Below are 21,856 nucleotides of genomic sequence, written 5' to 3'. Positions count from 1 at the left end.
TCTCTAGAGGTCAGTACGTGAAGGGTCTGTTACACCCTGAACAGGTTGCCAGTCCATCACAGACCAACACAGTAAAAAACCATGCATGTAAACAGTCACATCCAAGGGCGATTTAGATTGGCCAATTAGCCTAAGATATATGTTTGAGGAACCCGGAGTAGCCAGGAAGACCCCCACACATGCACAGGGAGAACATGCAAATTTCCTAGCTTTGAGGTATCCCCTGCATCACTGTATTGCCTCACTATTGCAACACTATATACTGGAACCATATTCACAAAATTCATATCCTCAAGTTCTATTTTGTGTGACTATAATTAACAAGTTATGCTGATTGTTTAATAGGTTTAATACTTAAAATGAGAATCCACTTTGTTTCTCAAATATCTCTTATTTAGGTTTGATTCACAGAACAAAATACATTAGTCAACAATTTTTTTTTTTATATTATTAGGAAATAAACATTTGCTCTTTAACAACTTAAGCATCAAAAATTAGGAGGCATTCATAATGTCTCTCTTTATTTTGTATTATATTCTCATGTACAATCCATTAAAGGCATAAAACCAGTCCTCCTAGTCAGGCGTGGTTGAGCTCATCCCACCAGTCACAAGCAAAAATTTACAGCATGATGTATGGCCCCAGCCGCCAAATTAATGCAACATTTCCATTAGAAAATTGCTTGACATAGTCGATATAAGAAGTTAGTGATCACAAAGACGCTGTAACACAGCATGGAAAATTGCTTATTGAAGAACCGTCATGCGCGCTTTGTTGAAATTTGTGACAGGGAGTGGAGACAGAGGCTGTGGCACATTTATGTTCCTCTGGAAAGGCTGACATGTCGACTAGGATCTGCTGTGAGCCTCACGAAATAAATTTCAAGGCAAAAGTCAACTGAAAGGCTGTGATTTGGATGTAATTTTCTACTGTCTTCCACCAGTTAGGACATGATTTTTAAGTCTATAACGATATACCAGTGTTTATTGTAACCGCACACTGTAATTACAGCGTAATTACAGTGCATATGAACAACAATGAGAAGAGTCTTAATTCAAACAGCTGTAGAACAAACAGGAGTCCAATTTATTGTTGCTTTTATAATATCCAGTCGAGTATTTCTTATCTCTGAATGTTTTGCCTTTGTCTCTTTCTGTCAAGTGTTGTGGGTAAAAAAGGAGGATGCGCTGTGCACATTCAATTATTTTAGGCAATGTCCCAGCAGTATTTATGGAAGCATTGCAATTACGCAGGATGCAAAACAAAAGTAATGTATACATTGTTTTTTCTTCTCCTGTAATCATCTTACTAGACCACTCTTACATGCAAAGTTTATTTTATATGTGGAGATTTGCTGGCATTAGTGTAAGGAACAAAAAGTGGCTACATTACAGAATTCTGGGATTCTGATAAATAGGCCAACTATTACTTTCAATCCAGGTCATGCCAATCCTCCAGATTTTAAAACTAGTCCTTTGTTCAAGTTATTTTTGTTGCTGCATATACTGTACAGCAGCCAAAAACACATCCTAAGCTAACTGAGCTTAACCAATAATCCAGCTCTATGTTTCTCTATAAACCTAAATGGATTCTGTTGGTAGGCTCTTGGCTGATTATGAGGATAACAAGCCTAGGCAGTAATTATTATTAATAGATTTTCTAATAAACGATGCTGATTTTTCGAGAACTAGATGATCTTTTTGCATAGTTCTTTTAAACTGCTTGCTACATTAAATGACTGATATTAGTATTTTTTTGTGTACGAATGCTGCCTGTCACTGACTGGAGGCTTGCTCGGAGTTACATTTGTGTTCTTGTTGTCATGAAGCATGTCTTACAGGCAGCATGTCTGAACATACGTGGTGCTGCGAGTGTAGTGACACACTAATTGAGCTGATTAGCTTGCCTCTAATAAGGGTTAGTGACAGAGACACTGGTTTCCCCAAGACGTACATCCATTTTAACAATCTGTTTGCGCATCTTTGAAAGTAAAGCTGGACAAATACCATACCTTTTTCCTATTTTCATCTCTCAACTCCGTTTTTATTTATTTTCCTTTGGCAGTTGGAATTAGGCATGGGGTGGTTAACAAAGTATATCAAGGATGTAAAATCCACTTTTTTTAAAATAGCCCCTCCCACACTTGTTGCTGTGCACTGCTGGTCAGTGACTGAAAGAGGGATACTATACTTCTTTTCTTAAAAAAAAATCTATTTTTTATATTTCTGGTTGCAAAAAAAAATGGATCGACATGGTGTGCTGAATAATACCCAAATTACACTATTGTCTATATGGCTTTTGTTTCAATGGTGTAGGAACACATGATGCCATAGGAAATCATCACCTTACAATGTATTTGAAACTGAAACATACCCAATTTGAACACTTTATAAGACTAGATTGTAAAAAATTCGTTGGACATGTCCAGAAATTCTGTCACCTCATCTAATTTCATCCTACAGATGTGCACCACTGCAACAGAATCGACACAACGGCAACCAAGTATCACATCAAATAGCCAATCATAACATTACCTAATCTCACACTACATTATGCTGTTGACAGTGATTAAGATTCACTCATTTCAGCATAACAGATGCTCAAAACGACAAGAGAAACTTTTTGAAGTAGGCTTGATCCACTTATATTAATTCTGTTATTATTTGAAAAACTTGGGGCCGCTAAAAACTAATTAAAATAAAATAAGGCGGTGACGTCACAGCAAAAGTAACGTGCCCTGTGCTGAGGCAGCAGAACACTGTGAATTCAGCACCCTTAATCCTAATGGACATGCACTGTTCAGAACAGGAGTGCATCAGTAATAACACAAACACTTAAAACATGTGACAGGGTTTCATGTTACACAAAATCTTGTTCAATTCCTCATGCTTAGATTCATGTCACATGCTTTTTTCAATATGCCAGAATACATGGCAAAATAGGAAACAGTGGGAGCAGCTGAAAAGCATGCCACCTATTAGAACAAAATGATGAATAAGAAAATTAATTCTGCACAATGATCACTTGGAAACTACCACAAAGTTCCAATTTTCTGAGGATTTGCCTCACAATTAAAATTACAATAATGTCACGTATATTATTATTTTTACTACATAGAAACAATTATGGCGTTTCTGCTTGGAAAAATATGCTTAATCATCTTATACATTTCTGTTTTTTGTGTATGTCAAATACCGTGAAATAATGATATTTCTACTCAAGGTTCATGTCAAGTCATGTCGAGAGGGAATGAGTCGTAGTTAAACCCAAACAAAAAAAGAAGAAACCGCCTTCCAAAGTCCCTCCTATGTCAGCGTAAATCACTGCACTTACTGTATTGTGTTAACTCATCTTCTGCCATAATAACATAACTACAGTGAGCACACCGCTGTTGACTGACAGTGTGTAATTTGCAGCCCCTTGCCTTGCATTGTGTACAGTTTCGCTCTGCATACTGATTGGACGCCTCTGTGATTGCCCTGTTTCACCACCTCATTCATTCGTTTAGAGCAGCCTGCATCGCTCCTACAGTATGGCTTGTGGAGATAACCACATTCATCCTGTACAATAGCTGTACAGCACCTACTCTGTGGTACAATGCACTGTCAGTGAGTGACTTTAGCTTCATGCAGCAGCAGGATTGAATGTCCTCTTTTTATCCTACCGCTCTTGGATGTGATGTACTAACAGAGAACATGATACTCTGTTATCAGCATCGCAGTATCGCAGGCTGACACAGGCTGTAATTGTGTTCAGTTTGTTCCATTGTCAGCAATAAATATATGCTTCCTGTCATGGATGAAAATGGACAGAAGCACGGCATGTATGATAAGACTTTATTTGGTTTTGAGGATTTATTCTCTACTTAGATGCAGCGAGGGGAATGAACCCGAGCCACAGAAGGTGAATTGTTATCCAGAGACACTGAAAAAGTCTGGAAGTAAATAGGAAACATAGAGGAGGGCTCAGATTGTGCTTGTGTGCATGTGTGGTTGTTTCTCTCCCAACCCGTGGCCCATGCTAAGTCAGATCTGATAGGCCTGTTGCTCAGGAACAGAAGGCCAGTTACCCAGTTATCATCGAGGACGCAGCCTCAGTCACTTAGCATAATGGAACCTGCCTCAAATGGGCTAGGGGCTCAACAAGAAAGATGTCATTAACAGAGCTACAGAAATGATTTTCTGTGAAGGTAAAGCCATAAATTAAATCATGCTATATTGCAGGCTCCATGATTGAAACAGATGCACCTGATGTGATACCCAGCTGCATTATTTACAAACTAATGTATTTTCTTTTTATTTTTGTTGGCCCCAAGGACATAGGACTGAATTTATTTTCTGTCTTAAGCATTTTTTGAAAAACAACAAAAGAAACAGTAGTTTACAAGGTTTGGATTCATTATTAAAAGGTTTCAGATGAAAAATTCTTCAACCTGCTGATGATCGGGGCATTTGGTGCTCAATGAGGAACAGACAGACTGCATCACACCCTGTTTGATTCTGAGGCACACCTATTATGACGAGGCGGGAGGCTGCGAGATGTGAAAACTGCACCAGATGGATTCAACAACAGAAAGCCATCACACCTCTTATTCAGTCCCTGCAGGCCACCTGTTTATATCCTGCGTCTGCTTTTCCAGATTGGGCTCTCCGAGACAAAAATAACTTACCAAAAACAGCTGCAATTTAAAAGATATGGATGCACAAAAGTTTTTCACCTTTTGTCACTTTTAAACCCACAAATTGTAGTGGTTTTAGGTGACAGAATAACACAAAATATTGCATAATTCTAAGGTGAAAGTAAAAAAATGGATATGTCTGTATTTAGCCCTCTGGAATCAATAGTTTGTTGAACTGCCTTTTGCTGCAATTACAGATGGAAGTCTTTTGGCATATGTCTCTACCAAATTTGCACATCTAGAGACTAAAATATTTGTTCATCTTTGTAAAACGTCTCAAGCTCAGTCAAATAATTAGAAACATCTGTGATCATCAATTTTTAAGCCCTCCTACAGATTCTCAATTGGATTTAGCTGTGTACTTAAACTGGGCCACGCTAACAGATGGATATGTCTTGATCTAAATTAGTCCACTGTAGCTCTGCTTTTGTGTTTAGGGTCGTGCCAGAAGGTACAACCTCTTCAGTGGTCTCAACTTTTTTGGAGCTTCTAACAGTTTTTTTCTGGATACCCTGAATTTACCTCCATCCACCTTCCTATCAACTCTAGCCAGATTTCTCTCACCAGATTTCTCTTTCCCTGCTGAAGAAATGCATCTCCACACCATGATGTTGACACCACTATGCTTCACAGTGAGGATGGTGTGTATAGGGTGATGTGAAAGCTGAAAAGTTACATTTTGGTCTCATTCCAGATTCTCCCACCTGGGCAGCTCCTCCAGAGCTACCATGTTCTGGAGGAACATTGTAACATGAAAAAATAGTGAAAATAGTTCCAGCTTTAGGACTGCTTTTGCAAGGCACCTGATATTAATTTTGACATTGAAATCTAGATATTTGTAAATGGCTGTCCTAAATAATAACAACCTAAACCCAAATTTTAGGAGCCATGTTTTGAAGATATAAAAGCATGTTATTCTTTTGACCCTTTTTAACATGCATAGCTTATTGGAATAAAAATATCCAACTGAGATCTAGCAAGGCCAAGAAAAACAAATCCCTCCTTCTACCAGGTCTCCCTGAGACATTTATACCTATAAAACTGAAAAAATGGACGAGCAGCTGTTAATTATTGATGCTGAGGCTTTTCTAATTTATACGAAGGGCTTGTAAGCACACAACTCTTCTGTCAGAATTACATCTATTGTTTTATTGATTTGCCTATCCTCTTTTAACTGTGGGAGAAACTGCCCCAGCATCACGTCCTCTATACTCTAATACCCTCATTAATTTCAGTTTTGAATCAAACATTCAAAACTGAAAGTTGCAAGTCTATCATGTTTTCCCTTCTTTTACAAAGTTTTCCATGTAATAAATTAACCATAATTCTGGAAGATCTACAAAGATCCACTGCTCATGTGGGAGAATATGTTGACAGAACAGCTAGTTTTGCACTCCACAAATCTGACCATTATAGAAGAGTAGGAAGAAGAACCATTCTTGAAACTGAACTTTTTGGCCTATATGCGAAACTGGACAACTCACTGCACATCACACTGTCCCTATTAAGAAACACAGTGGTGGCACCAGCATGTTAAGGGGATGCTGTCATTCAGCAGCAACATACAAGGTGGTCAGAGTTGATGGGTGGAGCAAAACAGAAGGCAATAGTGGGAGAAAACCTGTTAGAGGCTCCAAAGGAGTTCCATCTGGACATCAACCCCGAACATACAGCCAGGACAACAGTGGAATGGTTTAGATGAAAGCATGTTCATGTCTTGGAATGGCCTAGACAAAGGCCAGACCTAAATCCAATTGAAAATGTTTGGCAAGGCTTAACCCCTCAAGCCTGAGCATACCGGTACACAAAATGCACTGGCCATTTTTTGCCGTCTCTAAAACCAGGTAAAACACCGCCAGTTTTTTTTTTCTTATATCCGTCGCAGGAGGAGGCTTTAAAGTTCACAAAAAATTCCCCAAATACGTTTTGCACAAATAGGTTTAGTTTTACAGCAATTGAAACACATGCGATAACATTTAAATGTCCCTCTGACATGGCTGACTCTGGGAACAAAATGGTACATAAAGCACCTTTCTCTTTGCAGTCCAATATCATTACAAACTACAAACACTCACCTTTCTAACCAGGCAAAACTTGTCTTTCTAGCACCTTCTACGGTGATGTAATTAGCGTGCGTATATCAGACATAGTAACATTTGCAAAAGTGGTTCCACTGGAAAAATTTCCTTTTACAGGTCCTTCTCAAAATATTAGCATATTGTGATAAAGTTCAGTATTTTCCATAATGTAATGATGAAAATTTAACATTCATATATTTTAGATTCATTGCACACTAACTGAAATATTTCAGGTCTTTTATTGTCTTAATACAGATGATTTTGGCATACAGCTCATGAAAACCCAAAATTCCTATCTCACAAAATTAGCATATCATTAAAAGGGTCTCTAAACGAGCTATGAACCTAATCATCTGAATCAACGAGTTAACTCTAAACACCTGCAAAAGATTCCTGAGCCCTTTAAAACTCCCAGCCTGGTTCATCACTCAAAACCCCAATCATGGGTAAGACTGCCGACCTGACTGCTGTCCAGAAGGTCACTATTGACACCCTCAAGCAAGAGGGTAAGACACAGAAAGACATTTCTGAACGAATAGGCTGTTCCCAGAGTGCTGTATCAAGGCACCTCAGTGGGAAGTCTGTGGGAAGGAAAAAGTGTGGCAGAAAACGCTGCACAACGAGAAGAAGTGACCGGACCCTGAGGAAGATTGTGGAGAAGGGCCGATTCCAGACCTTGGGGGACCTGCGGAAGCAGTGGACTGAGTCTGGAGTAGAAACATCCAGAGTCACCGTGCACAGGCGTGTGCAGGAAATGGGCTACAGGTGCCACATTCCCCAGGTCAAGCCACTTTTGAACCAGAAACAGTGGCAGAAGCGCCTGACCTGGGCTACAGAGAAGCAGCACTGGACTGCTGCTCAGTGGTCCAAAGTACTTTTTTCGGATGAAAGCAAATTCTGCATGTCATTCGGAAATCAAGGTGCCAGAGTCTGGAGGAAGACTGGGGAGAAGGAAATGCCAAAATGCCAGAAGTCCAGTGTCAAGTACCCACAGTCAGTGATGGTCTGGGGTGCCGTGTCAGCTGCTGGTGTTGGTCCACTGTGTTTTATCAAGGGCAGGGTCAATGCAGCTAGCTATCAGGAGATTTTGGAGCACTTCATGCTTCCATCTGCTGAAAAGCTTTATGGAGATGAAGATTTCATTTTTCAGCACGACCTGGCACCTGCTCACAGTGCCAAAACCACTGGTAAATGGTTTACTGACCATGGTATCACTGTGCTCAATTGGCCTGCCAACTCTCCTGACCTGAACCCCATAGAGAATCTGTGGGATATTGTGAAGAGAACGTTGAGAGACTCAAGACCCAACACTCTGGATGAGCTAAAGGTCGCTATCGAAGCATCCTGGGCCTCCATAAGACCTCTGCAGTGCCACAGGCTGATTGCCTCCATGCCACGCCGCATTGAAGCAGTCATTTCTGCCAAAGGATTCCCGACCAAGTATTGAGTGCATAACTGTACATGATTATTTGAAGGTTGACGTTTTTTGTATTAAAAACACTTTTCTTTTATCGGTCGGATGAAATATGCTAATTTTGTGAGAAATGAATTTTGGGTTTTCATGAGCTGTATGCCAAAATCATCCGTATTAAGACAATAAAAGACCTGAAATATTTCAGTTAGTGTGCAATGAATCTAAAATATATGAATGTTAAATTTTCATCATGACATTATGGAAAATAATGAACTTTATCACAATATGCTAATATTTTGAGAAGGACCTGTATGTCTTACCTTTATACAGGTACCAGAAGTTTGCATTTAGACTTTATAACTGTGGAGCTATACTTGGTTTATTTAAATTATATAATTTCAGGTGGAAATTGGTCAGAAACCACTTAGGGGTTTAGAGGTTAAAAACTGCTAACGATGGTCCTCATCCAATCAGAATAAGTTTAGGCTATTACCAAATAATGGACAAAAATTTTAATTTGGTTGGTGGGGACATACCCAAAAGACTCCCAGGTATTACTAAAATAACATAGAAGATATATTTCCAGGCAGGGGCTAAATACAATTGCAAACCACACAGAAGCTTTCTTTTGCTTCACTGTTATGTAACACTACTGTTGGTCTATCACATAAAATCCAAATAAGATGCACTAAAGTTTTTGTTTGTAATGTGATAAAAAGTTCAAGAATATCAAAAGTTGCGCAAGGCACTGTAAATTTGAATCGCATTAGCTCTCATGTATTTTGGATTTGAAACATACAGTGCTGTGAAAATATATTTGCCTCCTCATGTCTGACTGTTTCTCATCTCACGCGTACCTTTTTAAAGATCTTTCAGCCTACCTCGTGCCGTCAGGCAGCCTCTACTTTAATATTAGTTTCATGATCCAAAACACTTAAGAGTGACAAGAAAAAACTAATGAAATCTGGAAGTTGGTACTTTCGATTTGTCACAGCAAAGCACTTGTATGGAACTGTAAACAAAAAGAAAACTTCTCCCTCCTTGTGGCAAAGCCGATATTTCCACACAAACAGCCGAACGTGCTTTCGCCTCCCCCAGTATCAGTTAAAACATTTCTAAACACACTGTCATATTTTTTAACCCCAGGCATCTCGAATTAAGAGCGTCACTTGACTCACCAACCTGGCAGGCTTGAGCTCCCAGGTCTGTATCATGACTGAGCATGGCATCAAATTGCACAGCGCTGTCTAACGGCACCTTCGCAGTTGGCCTCCATAAAGTGAATTTCCGAATAAAATGTGTATTATGTTTGAACACTGTGATTACATCCCACCATCTGTTTCTGCGGACGTAATGTGCCGTTTATCTCGCTGACATCCTGACAGCTTTTGCCGATATTTTCCTTCTCCTTAGAAGGAACAGAGCTTTAATTTATTTTTAGTGGCCACTTTTTGCCCTTTTAAAAAGGGTTCAGGCTCAACAACTTCATGCAGGTGAAACTCACAAATCACCTCCTTAGTGTATATGAAGTATGCCCTGTTCTTATGCAGCACATGAAGCATAAAGTGATAAACCGGGGGCTGTACAACAGAATGTGCATCAGAAAGGCAGACAGAGTTGACCAAAGAGATAATTGGATCAAAAGGGAGACGGAGAAGCCAGTGTGCTACCAAGCTCGTCCTTATCAGCAGCAATTTTCTCTGACTTTGCCCACACAGCTCAGTATCAGCTGCATGCAGACTGATTAAGCCGCCCCGCTGGTGTCTTCACAAGCAGTGACTGACGGGCCTGAGAAAGGTTCTGATATTTAAACATGTAGCCTTGTTCTTTGTCTGGCGTCAAGCTTTTAAATGGCAGCTGTTTGTGTGCTGTATGTGTGCGGACTTGAGCTTTGTGTTTGTATGTGTGGTTAAATGCGACTCGCAGAGAGGGGGCTTGTTTTGATTAATAAAAGCTTTTCCCCAACAAAGGTAACTCTCTCACCTATTTAGTCAAGCTGCTGTTCTCAGAGAGTTAAAGCGATGCCGTAGTGGAGGAAAAATTCATTAAACACATGTTTTGATTTAGTCTATGAGACTTGATGAGGGAGCATGGAGGGCACATAGGGGTGGCAAAACCAGCACTAGTCTTTTCTCAATGTTATAATATATGTATATATCAAGATCCTTGGGTGTTTGGTTTCCATGTGTCTTTGTGTTTTGATCATTCTGAGTTTTTTATTATTATTTTCCTTTCCTTTCCTTTCCTTTCCTTTCCTCATGTTGGTCTTTTCTTTGATTTCATCTGGTTTTCTTTTGTAATTTTGTCATTTTCTTACCTTATTTCTCCTCCCTTCTGTGTCATTTCCTTTCCTTACTTCTCTTTCCTCTCCTTTGCTTTCCTTATTTCTCCTCCCTTCCCTTTCCTTTTATTGCGTTTGCTTTCCTTTCTCTTATCCCCTCACATCCTTTTCTTTCAATTTCTTTCCTTTCCATAAGTGTTACCTTTTTGTTTCTTCTTCTGTATGTCGCTATTAACTTTTGTTTTTTGCGAAGAGACTTCCTGGTCAGTGCTGAACATCTGACCTTCTTTGTGGAAGATAATTGTTTTTAATGATTAGGAACCTCAGAATTGCATCCAGGTCTAATGGATTTTAGACAATATAGTCAGTATAACATAGACTGAGGGTTACCACCAGTCTTGAATGCCTTTATTAGGTTGTTATTGTTGCAGTTTGTATGTATCTTTCTTTTATTATCTGCTCTGTAATTCTTTCCTATTTGTTTTTAAGTGATTTTTGGCTCTCTCCCAGAATCAATCCTTTATTTCTTACCTTCAGGCTTTTGTTTCAGGAGCTGACTAACAGCTGCAGGGTGCCTCATTCAACTCAACTTCCTTGTCTTTTAATAATCAAACCATGATGGATCGCCTCCATGCAGATGTTTGGAGGTGGCAAGGGTTTCAAAACAGGGGAGAAAAAGGGCGTTGATACAGAGCTTGTCTGTTTGTGTTGGATGGTAGTTTTGCTGGTTTTCTGGTTCTCAAAATGACAGGCTTTTTCCTTCCCTTTGCACCTTATCCAGTTCCTCCTCTTATCGCGGCCTCCTGGGTTTAGGTTATCTTTATTCTTTGAATTTATCAGGCCAGGCATGACACATGTAAACACCTGCAAGGCGATTCTCCCCATCCGGTACCCGTGGTTGGAATGTGACGCATTTTTATATCATCCTTATGGTCAGACCAGGGTTGTTCTCCGTCTTGCTGGGTTCTTTTAGTTTAATGCTGTTCGGTTTAATCTTCTTCTGCTTTTACACATCAGCTCAAACACTATTTCTTCCAGCTCACCTGTCAACAGGTGTTATACCCGACAATGATCGAGGACTCCTTAGAAGCATAGTTTGTTGTAAAGGTGTTGTCTGGTGTTTTAATGGGTGTTGCATTCGCACCTGCGTGTAAAGTCTATTTTTGCTCTGTGAGACTTGCAACCCAAACATCTCAAGGAGCTCAAATTACTGCACTGTTATCATTTACCTGTTCAATAGCTTTTCTTTATTCAGCTTCAAGAAAAGCAAAGCGCTCCTCAACTATTACTCCCCCTTAGAAATGTTATCTTCTATTTATAGTATCGATCTTTAGAGGAAAAGTTTATTTCTTGTACTGCTACACAAGAGGACTTCTGTTTCCTGTTTTTGTCGGTAAATTTTCTGCCTCCGGCTGAGCATACTGTGGAAGACGTAGATCTCTAAAGAAAACAGGAAAGTGACTGGATGCTTCAATTTGGAGCTACAACCCTAAAGAGATGGTCCTCATCCTTGGGTAGTCAGGAAAAGAGGAACAAATATGTTTCCCCATCGTGTGGATGAACTTGGGTTTTGTATTGAAAGACCACAAACCCAGCTTATGTCAGCTTATGTCAGCTATAACAGAATCTCCTCTCCCAGATGTGCTGGGAGAGGCATGACTGCAGGTTAGAGTCATAAGCGACACCACGTCTATATATCACATCTGCACAAATCTGTGGACAATGCACAGACAAATGTAAACAAAATGAAACGTAGCTTGTGTCAAAGCTGTCGGAGGGCAATTATATGAAGCTACTGCATTAAAATCTTCCTCTGTAGCACTTCTAACTGATCAAAAACAAAATAGCAAAAAACAAGAATCCATTAATTTAACCAAAAACAATTAGATGCATCTGAATCTCAATAAAAGATACTGACTCAGAATTAAAAAAAAACAACTATATTACATCATTTGATTGGCATTGTCTCTTGTCTTTCCCATTTTAAACTCCAGGGAAACAGGGAGGTTTTAGATTTGCCATTAATGGCAAATCTAAAACCTAATCTAAAATATAAAACCACTTGTGGTTTTAAAAAAACTAGATTTGTTTATCTGGTGTATTCCCAGGAACCAGGGCAATTTTTACCAACCCCCTCAAGTTTCTACAGCAATTACTGCAGAAAAAGTGGAGAGGAAATCTTAAGATAGAGTGTGTGGTGGGATAGCACAAAGCATTTCGAATAGGCTGAATTTATTCAACATTAATATTGAGTCATATCAAATGGTCAAACTTTAGGTTCAAACTTTGAAGTAACTTTAAATATCAATTTTAAACTAGCAAACTCTTACAATTGTCTGTGGAAAAGGGAAGCTAATCCTTCATTTAAAATTAATTTTAGGCTTTGTAATGTAATATGTTCTAAGACAAATAAACACAATAAATATCTGTGAATGTTTCAAACTTCCCCTGACTTTGAAAAGATTTGAATTCAGTTTCACAGTGTAATCACTGTAACAATATAACAGGTTTATGGCTAGAATGGGATTTAATCCTGATCAGAGCCATCTCTCCTCTCTCTTCAGAAGATATGGAATATGAACGCCCACGTTCTTTAAAATTAGTCGCTTTAACATGATCATTTATAGTTTTATTGCTACAAATTATGACTCTTTTTAATGGCACATTTGGAGTGTAACTTCCACACCCAGTTACTGAGTGAGACCTTGGACGACACATCTGCAGTGGGAGGAGCTAATGCTCAGAGCTTGCTGGGAAAATAGCCCTGTTCCACAGGGGAAATTACACAACATAGCCAGGGTAAATGAGACTTCTCAAAGTTGACATACACTTTAATTAAATGCTATATTTTAAGTATGGAACACAAAAAGAGATAAATTTGTTCAAAGGCATTTCAAACATTTATTTTTTACCAGTGCTTTAAATTAATCTGGAAGCCACTATACATCAAGGACTAGAACTTTGTATTGTAGACCTTTTTTCATCTAATATGTGCAATCAGGTCTTTATGAATGTCTGTTTGCTGTTAAACTCACTCAAAAACACAAGAACCACTCCATTAAGTTTGTTACCCGTGTCTGATCTGGTTATCACTTCTGACGCCAGTTTCCACATGATTACATGTTTTGTGCAAACAGTAGGTAAATTTAGGCAGCAAATTTGTTTGGTTGGAGTCAGAGAATGAGTTCAGATCAGAGATCAAACCCTTACTTGGGTCAAATAAATCTTTGTTATCATGATTGCATTAATGGCAGCGTCATGATGAATATTTTTATTGTTAAGATCAAAGGAAACTAATGCCTGGTTCACACAGCAGGATTTTTATGCTGATTTTTGCCCTGATCTTCCCTTTCCGACATGCCCCAATTATCATGATGGGTTTTAAGATAAGCTTATGAGATATTCCTGCCGTGTGTGGTGTGTTAATAGGAATCTAGTTTGCTCGGAAGGATGTCGGGACCGCTCCAACTTACAATCGGAGTTATTCAACACGTTGGATTCAGAAGCTTCCTTTGATTAGCAACAGGTTGTCCTTAGATGTAATCAAGAAGCCTTCCCTCAAGCCATTGCACACTAAGTCTGGACACCATGGGGGTTTGAGAGATGAACAGCTGGGACCCTCTGAAGATTAACTAATTGTGCATGTGTTTTATGCATTGGAATGTTTGCAGGGGAACCAAGCCTTACTTTCATTTGTTTGTGCTCTCGTTGAAGCTGTCAAATTAAAAATAAAGTTGGCCAACACTTCCTTCCCCTTCCTCACCTGAAGCCCACTGTGATCGCCCTTGTCATTAAAATAAATGCATGTTATCACTAGCGTGCACCCATAGCTAATGTGTTGATGCAAAGTGGCAATATCATCATTAGGGTAGCTAATGTGTTTATTGTTAAAGCTGAATTAGCTTGGCTCAGTGGCCCCCTTGAGCGTCTCTCCACCCTTGATTGGTTCTCTACCTTGACTTGTACTGATTTTGTTTATAGTCATGAATCCTGTGCGTATTTTATGCTTGGAGCTGTATGTGTTACAAGGTTGCTGAGTATTTGAATGAGTGTGTGCATGCAGTCCTAAAGAAGGTATGGTTTAGAGAGAGAATATATATTTTTTTATTACTTAATTCTTCTTACTTCAAGGAATCATATGTATTAAATCCTCCATTATTGTACAACAACAGAGTGTCTTCAGTCAGAGGTTTCTTCAGATCTGCTGTAAGACAGACCGCTACAGGAGATCCTTCCTGCCTACAGCCATCAGCATCTACAACGGCTCTTTGAAGAAACCTGCATATTATGAGCTACAACAACATTTAATTTCCTTTCAGGATTAATAAAGTATTTTGAATTTAAGTTCTTCCAGAACTTACAGTGTACTTTCTGGAACATAAATCAAATTTACAGGTACTTTCCCTGAACTTACCAAGCACTTTACAGAGCCGAAAATATCATTTTTTAATAATTGTTATTACATTATACTTTGTGGAACCCACTGGCTACTTTCCCAGAACTTAGCTGGTACTTAGCTGGAATTTGCCAGATACTTTCTTGAACTTTCCAGCTTTTTTCTAGGACATTGTTGAAAACTTGTTGAAACTTACTGGTGACTTTCCCATACCTTACCAGACATTTTCCAGAACTTAAAATATATTTTTTATATATTTGTACTTATAATATATTTTGTGGAACCTACTGGCTACTTTCCTAGAACCTACCTGGTACATTCACAGAACTTATAAGTTATTTTCAGATTTTTCAAGATACTCTCCTGGTAGTTTCCTGAAACCGTCATTAAACTTATTGTTCAGTTTCCTGGAACTTATCAGGTACTTTCTGGAACTTTTCTGACACTTACTGATTGCTTTCCCACAATTTACTAGATACCTTCAATAAACATGGAGGTAACTTCTAAGATCTTACATGATATTTCCCTAAACGTTTGCTGTAACTTACTGGTAACTTTCAATTAAATTCAGTTTAAAATTGAAATCCTTTCCCAGATCCTATCAGGTACTTCCCTAAAGTTTCATTAAACTTACTGGTAACTTTACCAGACCTTATTAGATACCTATACAGAACTTAGAGGTTGCTTCCAGGAACTTACTAGCTAACCTGTAATGTTTATGGAACTTGTTATTTACTCTTTCTAACGTAACAGGTGCTTTTCCAGTTATGGAACTCACTACGTTACTAAGAAGGTACTAAGTAAGTTATAGGAAAATATATGGTGAGTTCCAGGTAAGTACCTGGTAGGTTCTTGATAGTAACATTTAAGTTCTAGGAAAATAACTTCTAATTGAAGGTACTTGGCAAGGTGGTACGTTCTGGGAAAGTCGTGAGTACGTTGCACGACAGTCCCAGTAAAGCACCTGGTAAGTTCAGGGAAGTGGCCTTTAAGTTACTGAGTATTAAAACTCTCAATGCTCGGGGTCATTATGATGTAGTGCTACCAAAGGTATTTGTCAACAGCAGAGAAAAGGGGTCGTAGATCTGTACTCTTTAGTTATTCTCCTTTGGTTTTATTCAGTGAAAGCGCCAACAAGAGTTGAAATGGACACTCTTCAACCTCACTGTGTGTCATTTTGGACACCAGTAATTTATTGCAGAAGTGTGGGCGTGCTTTTGATCCCCCATTCCCAAACCCTAATGTTCTTAGCCTGCGTATGTGTCTAAACACTGCCACACAAAAGTAGCATTTTAGATCAGAGCTCTACACACTCAGTCACACAATTTGCTCCTCCACGCAAAGAGTGTAATTCGGTAAAGACAGACTGTGTCTCTTACTCCTGTGTTGCAGCTGGTAATGAAAGAGTCGCTGGAAGGTTTAGAGGTTTCGCTTAAGATGTTTTGTGCTCAATTTATTTTGTGTATCACGGGAGGCAGCGGGAGAGGGGTTTTAGCATCCAATTAAAACTCACTGATATGGATGGAGGAGCTTTTCCGCCTCCAGCCACAGCTGATCACCAGAGAGATGTCTGGAAAACACGTCCAAAAAAATCCCCGCAAAAAATAAAAACAACAGAATTTGCATTTCTGTGAAAGATTCAGTTAGGATTGTGATATAAAGAGTCAGAGTTTGAGAATCTGACTGTACCATGAGCTGGATCTTGTTTTGTTGGTCGTTGCAGCCTCCATCCATCATTCACAGCTTTCTCTCCCTAAGGGCCACCCTCTCTTTCTTATGCTACTTCCTTCTCATCAATCAATCAATTACTGGAAGAGTTCTGGGTCAAGGTTCAGGAACGATTCACATTTTAACCCTCCAGTGAGGTTTGCTCTACTGTACAGGGAAAAAGAATCTAATTTGAATTTGGACAAAGTAAAAATGGGCAGCCTGAATGCATGTTACTGTGAGATGAAGTTGGACTGCAGGAACCTCCATTTTTTAAATATTTTTGCCTTTATAAAATATAAAAGAAAAAAAAAATCCAACTATGTAAGGGTAAGACAAGCAGGCCAACCATTGAGAAAGGATGGACGGGAAGGGAGAAGCTTTTGAGATCAAGGTCGTACCCAGGCTTTAGTATTGGTATTCTCCTCGGTGATAAAATGAATCTACCACTGAATAGTGTTTTCATTCCTCTCCTGAATGAGATTCACAGGAGCATGGAGAGAGAAAGAGAGATGCGGGAAGAGAGGCATAGAGGGACATAACAGAGAAAAAAGAGAAAGTAACTGCTTTTTCTCCTCCTCTCTCATCTTTCTCCTCTCTCCTGGATTCTCTCCTCCTCAGATATACAATAGAGAATAAAAATACAGCATGGGATAAACAACTTTTATCAGGCTGGTGCAAATGAAATCGACTATTTTATTCAATTCCTCATCCCTGAAGCACCCCGTGCTCTATCTGCACAGCTATGCCCCAACCCCACAACTCCAGCAGAGACAGAAAAAGGAAAAAAGCTGAAGGTGCTTCATGCAAATTAAACGCTTTATTCCTGATTAGATTACAGATGCAATAATTGTCTCGGATGATTTATGGGTGTAATTGTGTGCGCACAAACTGCAGCAAGCTAATCCCAGCTACTTCCATTGGAGCTATGAAAATGCTGCATTAGTGCAGTATTTGAGGAAAAAATCCAGCTTTAAAGTTACTGTTGGTCTAAGAAAAATAAATGATTTCTTTAAAAGCTGATACTATGCAACAAGTAGGGTGGTTAGGCATGCAGACCATAACTAATAGTACAGGGGAGATGATTTGTCCATCTTTTCATTGTGATCATCCTAAAACGGACACTAATGATTATTCATGATTATATCATATTCAACTTCTGCTATAAACACTGTTTCCATATGACTCTAATCAGGGTTCCTTAAATTTGACTCTGGCTTCAAATCAACATATGATTAATTGTTTCAGTTGTCTATCCAAACTTTCACTCTTATTTGATTTAATAGTTTGGGTATCTTAAAGCTGGGTTCACATTGTTCAATTATAGGCCATCTACCAGAAAACCTTTAATCATGAAAGAATTATAAAAAAATAAAAGATCCATGAGCTTGAATGACATATTTTTCTTATTGACAATCCAATGGTCTTAAAACCAAAGACAACCTATGGCAAATATAGAGTGGTGTCTGAAACTTTCTGGGAAAATCACTGCTGATGCAATGCCTGATTATGGCCCTATTTTCACCGTTATAAGCACCCCAACAGATATCTCCTTTTCCTCCTACTTCATGTTGTCAGACAGGTCTTTCTTAAGTTATTTCTTGATTGTACAGATCTGGCAGTAGTCAGGCTAATGATTCTAATTTAAGATTTAACAAGGAGGGCAACCATGTTTTATAGAGCTGCCCAATATAGGTGACATATTTAATTACACTGCATTTGCTTGAAAATGCAAAAGTGATTCCAATTGACCCACATTTTGTTATATGACATTCTTCTGTCATATAACATAATGTCTTCACCAGTCTCTATGAGCCTTAGCTCCCCCGGCCACTAAACATAGTGTAGGGCATTAGGGGCTTTACAGTCCATTTAGCTGGCCAATTATATTTCCCATAAGTAATGTGTGAAAGGCCTGTTGCAATGATGATTCGATGTATTGCGCAGGTGGACCAGGTGGGTTTGGATAGCTTATTTCCCTCTTAAAAAATAAAATGATAATTTCAAACTTATTTTTGTATTTTTGAGTGTGACAGAAATAAAAAGGAAAACAGAGCAAACTGTATGGGTGAAAACATTTTTTTTCACACTGGTCTGTGTGACCTGAAAGTTGTTTTAGACCTGTGCCATTCAAAAGTCAACCTCAGTGTGTAACAGGCATTTATTTTATTTTAATAACAACATTATGAAAAATACAAACACCCTGGTATTTGGTGTATCAGTCAAGATAAAGACCAAAATCCTTCATGTAAAGTGGGCTGTTATCCATATCTGTACATAGAAGAGGCAGCGTGCCGGGTAGTTGCCCTTGTAAGTGACTGCAAAGTATGAAATAAAGTCCCTACTATGCCACCCTGCCCCATCTCCACGCACGGCTGACACTCTGCAGCAGGTTAATCTCAACAAGAGCACTCCTGCTTCACTAAGACCCCGTCATACTCCTGCAGGGAGAGATCTGCTCTGCCTGACATCGATCTATGACGCATATTAGCTCCCTAATCCAATTAGTTTGGTTTTGCTTGCATGGTGCCTTACTTGAGTCATCGAAAATATGCTAAATATATCTCAGACTGACTGAAAAGAGCTGGGCCAAAATGCACAAACAGCTAATTTAGGTGGGATGTGAAGTTTCCGCTGACCCAGAATGCAGGAATCAGACACAGGGAATATTGATTCTGCTGTCAGGTGAAAGAATTGTTTCATAAACTTTGTTGTTGTTATTTCCACTGAGAATCTCATCTTCGCCTTTCTGCTTGTGTCTCCTCCTGTGCAGGCGAAGCCACATTTTTAGCAGAGGACCAGCAGCAGCAGCGGCGGTGTTGGAGTGACCATGAGGTCAGAGGCCTTAGTACTCTACTTCACGCTACTGCAAATAGCCGGGGCGGGATTCCCTGAGGACAGTGAGCCTATTAGCATCTCACATGGCAACTGTAAGTGTTTTTTTTTTCCTTGCTTCTGTTTCTTTTCTCTGGGTTATTATCTCTCCTCTTGTGCACCATCCATCCTCTCATTAAATGTAGTCTCTCTGCTTTCTCTCTTTTCCCTCTTTATTCTGTACTTCAGAACTCTCCATTCTCAGTGTGTGTTTCACTCGATCAATCTTTTTACACCCCCAACACCCTCTCAACTTGTGCTTCCTCTACAGCACTTACTTTCCCCAGAAAAATGAACTCTTTCTGCAGGCCTGAAGTGCAAATTGGCACCAAAGGATGGGCCCTATACATGGGCTAAAATAAAGGACTTAAGGCAGCATTTGAAACTGAGCCCACCTCACATCATTGGATTGTCAGGGTGCTTATGCTGTTCTGATAGTGCTCTGGAAAGCATTAAAGATATATTCAGTGTTTCCTCTGTTTCTCCCAGTGTCCTCCTTGCTGTGGGCGTAATTTTCTGTGTCCTGGCAGAGAAAGCTGGAACACTAGCCAGACAGCCTCACGCAGACCTGTGTTCCTCAGACTGTTTCCTCAAACCAAGTACCTTCATGCAAAGGCGCTAACAATAAAGCAAAAGCATGAAGCGAAGCAGCATATTTAGTCAAATGAAGGAAATTAGGACATTAAGTTGGGGTATAAATATATAAATATAATCTTTTTCACAAAAAAAAAAAAAAAGAATACAGGCAAGTACCAAAAATGTAGGTTCCTCATCAAACAAAAGGAAAAATGAATTTTTCTAGCTGAGGAAAAAGTTAGCACACCCTAGCCCTTAATGGCTAGTCTTACCCCCGTAGGTTGAAATAACTTCTGTAAGACGCTTCATGTATCCATCTACCAGTCTCTCACAATGGTCTGAGAAAAGTTTGTCCCACTCCTAACTTTCAGCTGTGAGATGTTTGAAGGGTTTCCAACTTGTACGGCCAATTTTAAATCACGCCACAGCCTCTTAATGAGGTAAAGATCTGGGCATCCTCAAACCTTGACACTTCCACCACTATACTTCACAGTTGGTATGAGGTGCTTTCCTCAAATGCTGCATTTGTTTTATGACAAACATGTCCTCCGTTCTGATGTCAAAATAATGTCACTTTACACTTGTTTGTCCCTAGAACATTATTCCAGAAGTCCTCATCTTTGTCTATATTCTCTCTGGCAAATTTTAGGCTGATCTTCATGTTTATTTTAGAGCGCAAAGGTTTGACTCCTTACTCACCTCCCATGAAAGTTAAACTTTAGGTCTGTTTTAGGTCTTTAGGCGTTTTAGGTGTAAACTTGGTTTGGCAGCGAGACGTGAGCATCTGGAAAATAGAATTGCTGCTTTCAGATTAGTTTGAGACATCTTCAAATGTCTAACCACATTCATAAGCTGCAACAGTCTTCTTTCTGTAGGGCTCAGACATCTCTTTCGGTCTTACCATTGTGTCCACTCTCACCGCAACAGTCTGAAGTACATCAAACTAAATGTCTAAGGTTTAATAAAAGCAAACCTCCTTTAAAATGCTGAGAAATGTTTTGTACTTGTACCCATTTAAGCGGAAATTAATGGTGGGGCTGTTTTCAATTATTCCACATCAGAAACTGTCTTTTTTGTGACATTTTACATGATATTTTTAAAGGTCTTTTGCTTTGTTTTTATTTTTTATTTTAATAGAAAGATTCAAAACAGCTAAAATTATGCTAAATTTCAATATTATACGACAATAATGTCTTTATTTAAAATTGTAAATTTTTACAGACACTAAACAGTATCCAGCATTCGTGGGCCACAAACCTGGGAGAAACAACACGCAGCGGCACAAACTGGACATCCAGCTCATCGTGATCATGAATAGGACATTATACATCGCTGCCAGGTTAGTCTGATTCACTGTTCAGTATGTTAGGCCCGGTTTACATGACATTTTCTGATGAAATTTTAGAGTTAAAATAGAAATCTGTTGAAGGTAAGGGATGTATGATTTGACGCTGAAATGCATAAAATCTTTTGATTCCATCATTTTCTACTGGATTCAAATCCACTCCCTCTATCAAAGAACATACAGCAATATTTTTCTGTTTAATGCATTGTGGTAAAAAAACAAAACAAAAATCCAATCAGTGAAAGTCAGAATCTGCAACTGTAAATTGGTGTTTAGCCAGGAAAAGTCTGATTAGTGCATCTCTATTTGTATCACATGCATCCTTCACTGCAACCCTCTCAGATTAAGTCTGAAGTTGCCTTTTCAGTTTCTTGCTAATGTGGCCTTTTGTTATTTGGGTGATTCTGTTGACAATGAACTGAAGGAAATGCTCAGACTTGGTTGTGAGGACTGTTGCTCTCATTAGGCTGTTGTTTTCAGTTTTGAGCTTGTTCTCTGCCAAAACTT

At 39.1% G+C, this 21,856-nt stretch overlaps 1 protein-coding gene across 4 annotated transcripts in view; it reads left to right on the top strand.

The window, feature by feature from the left end:
* Window positions 1-21,856, top strand: part of sema6a (sema domain, transmembrane domain (TM), and cytoplasmic domain, (semaphorin) 6A) — a 169,246-nt gene that overhangs the window by 48,276 nt on the left and 99,114 nt on the right. For all 4 annotated transcript variants that reach the window (XM_047381384.1, XM_047381383.1, XM_047381386.1 and 1 more), the window contains exons 2-3: window positions 19,328-19,484; window positions 21,226-21,343. In XM_047381384.1, the coding sequence (XP_047237340.1) occupies window positions 19,385-19,484; window positions 21,226-21,343 (218 nt within the window). In that variant the 5' untranslated portion in view covers window positions 19,328-19,384. The remainder of the gene's footprint in view (window positions 1-19,327; window positions 19,485-21,225; window positions 21,344-21,856) is intronic.

This window comes from Girardinichthys multiradiatus, chromosome 12 (genome assembly GCF_021462225.1).
Source record: "Girardinichthys multiradiatus isolate DD_20200921_A chromosome 12, DD_fGirMul_XY1, whole genome shotgun sequence".
Lineage (NCBI taxonomy): Eukaryota > Metazoa > Chordata > Actinopteri > Cyprinodontiformes > Goodeidae > Girardinichthys > Girardinichthys multiradiatus.
This window is presented reverse-complemented; position numbering and strand designations above follow the sequence as displayed.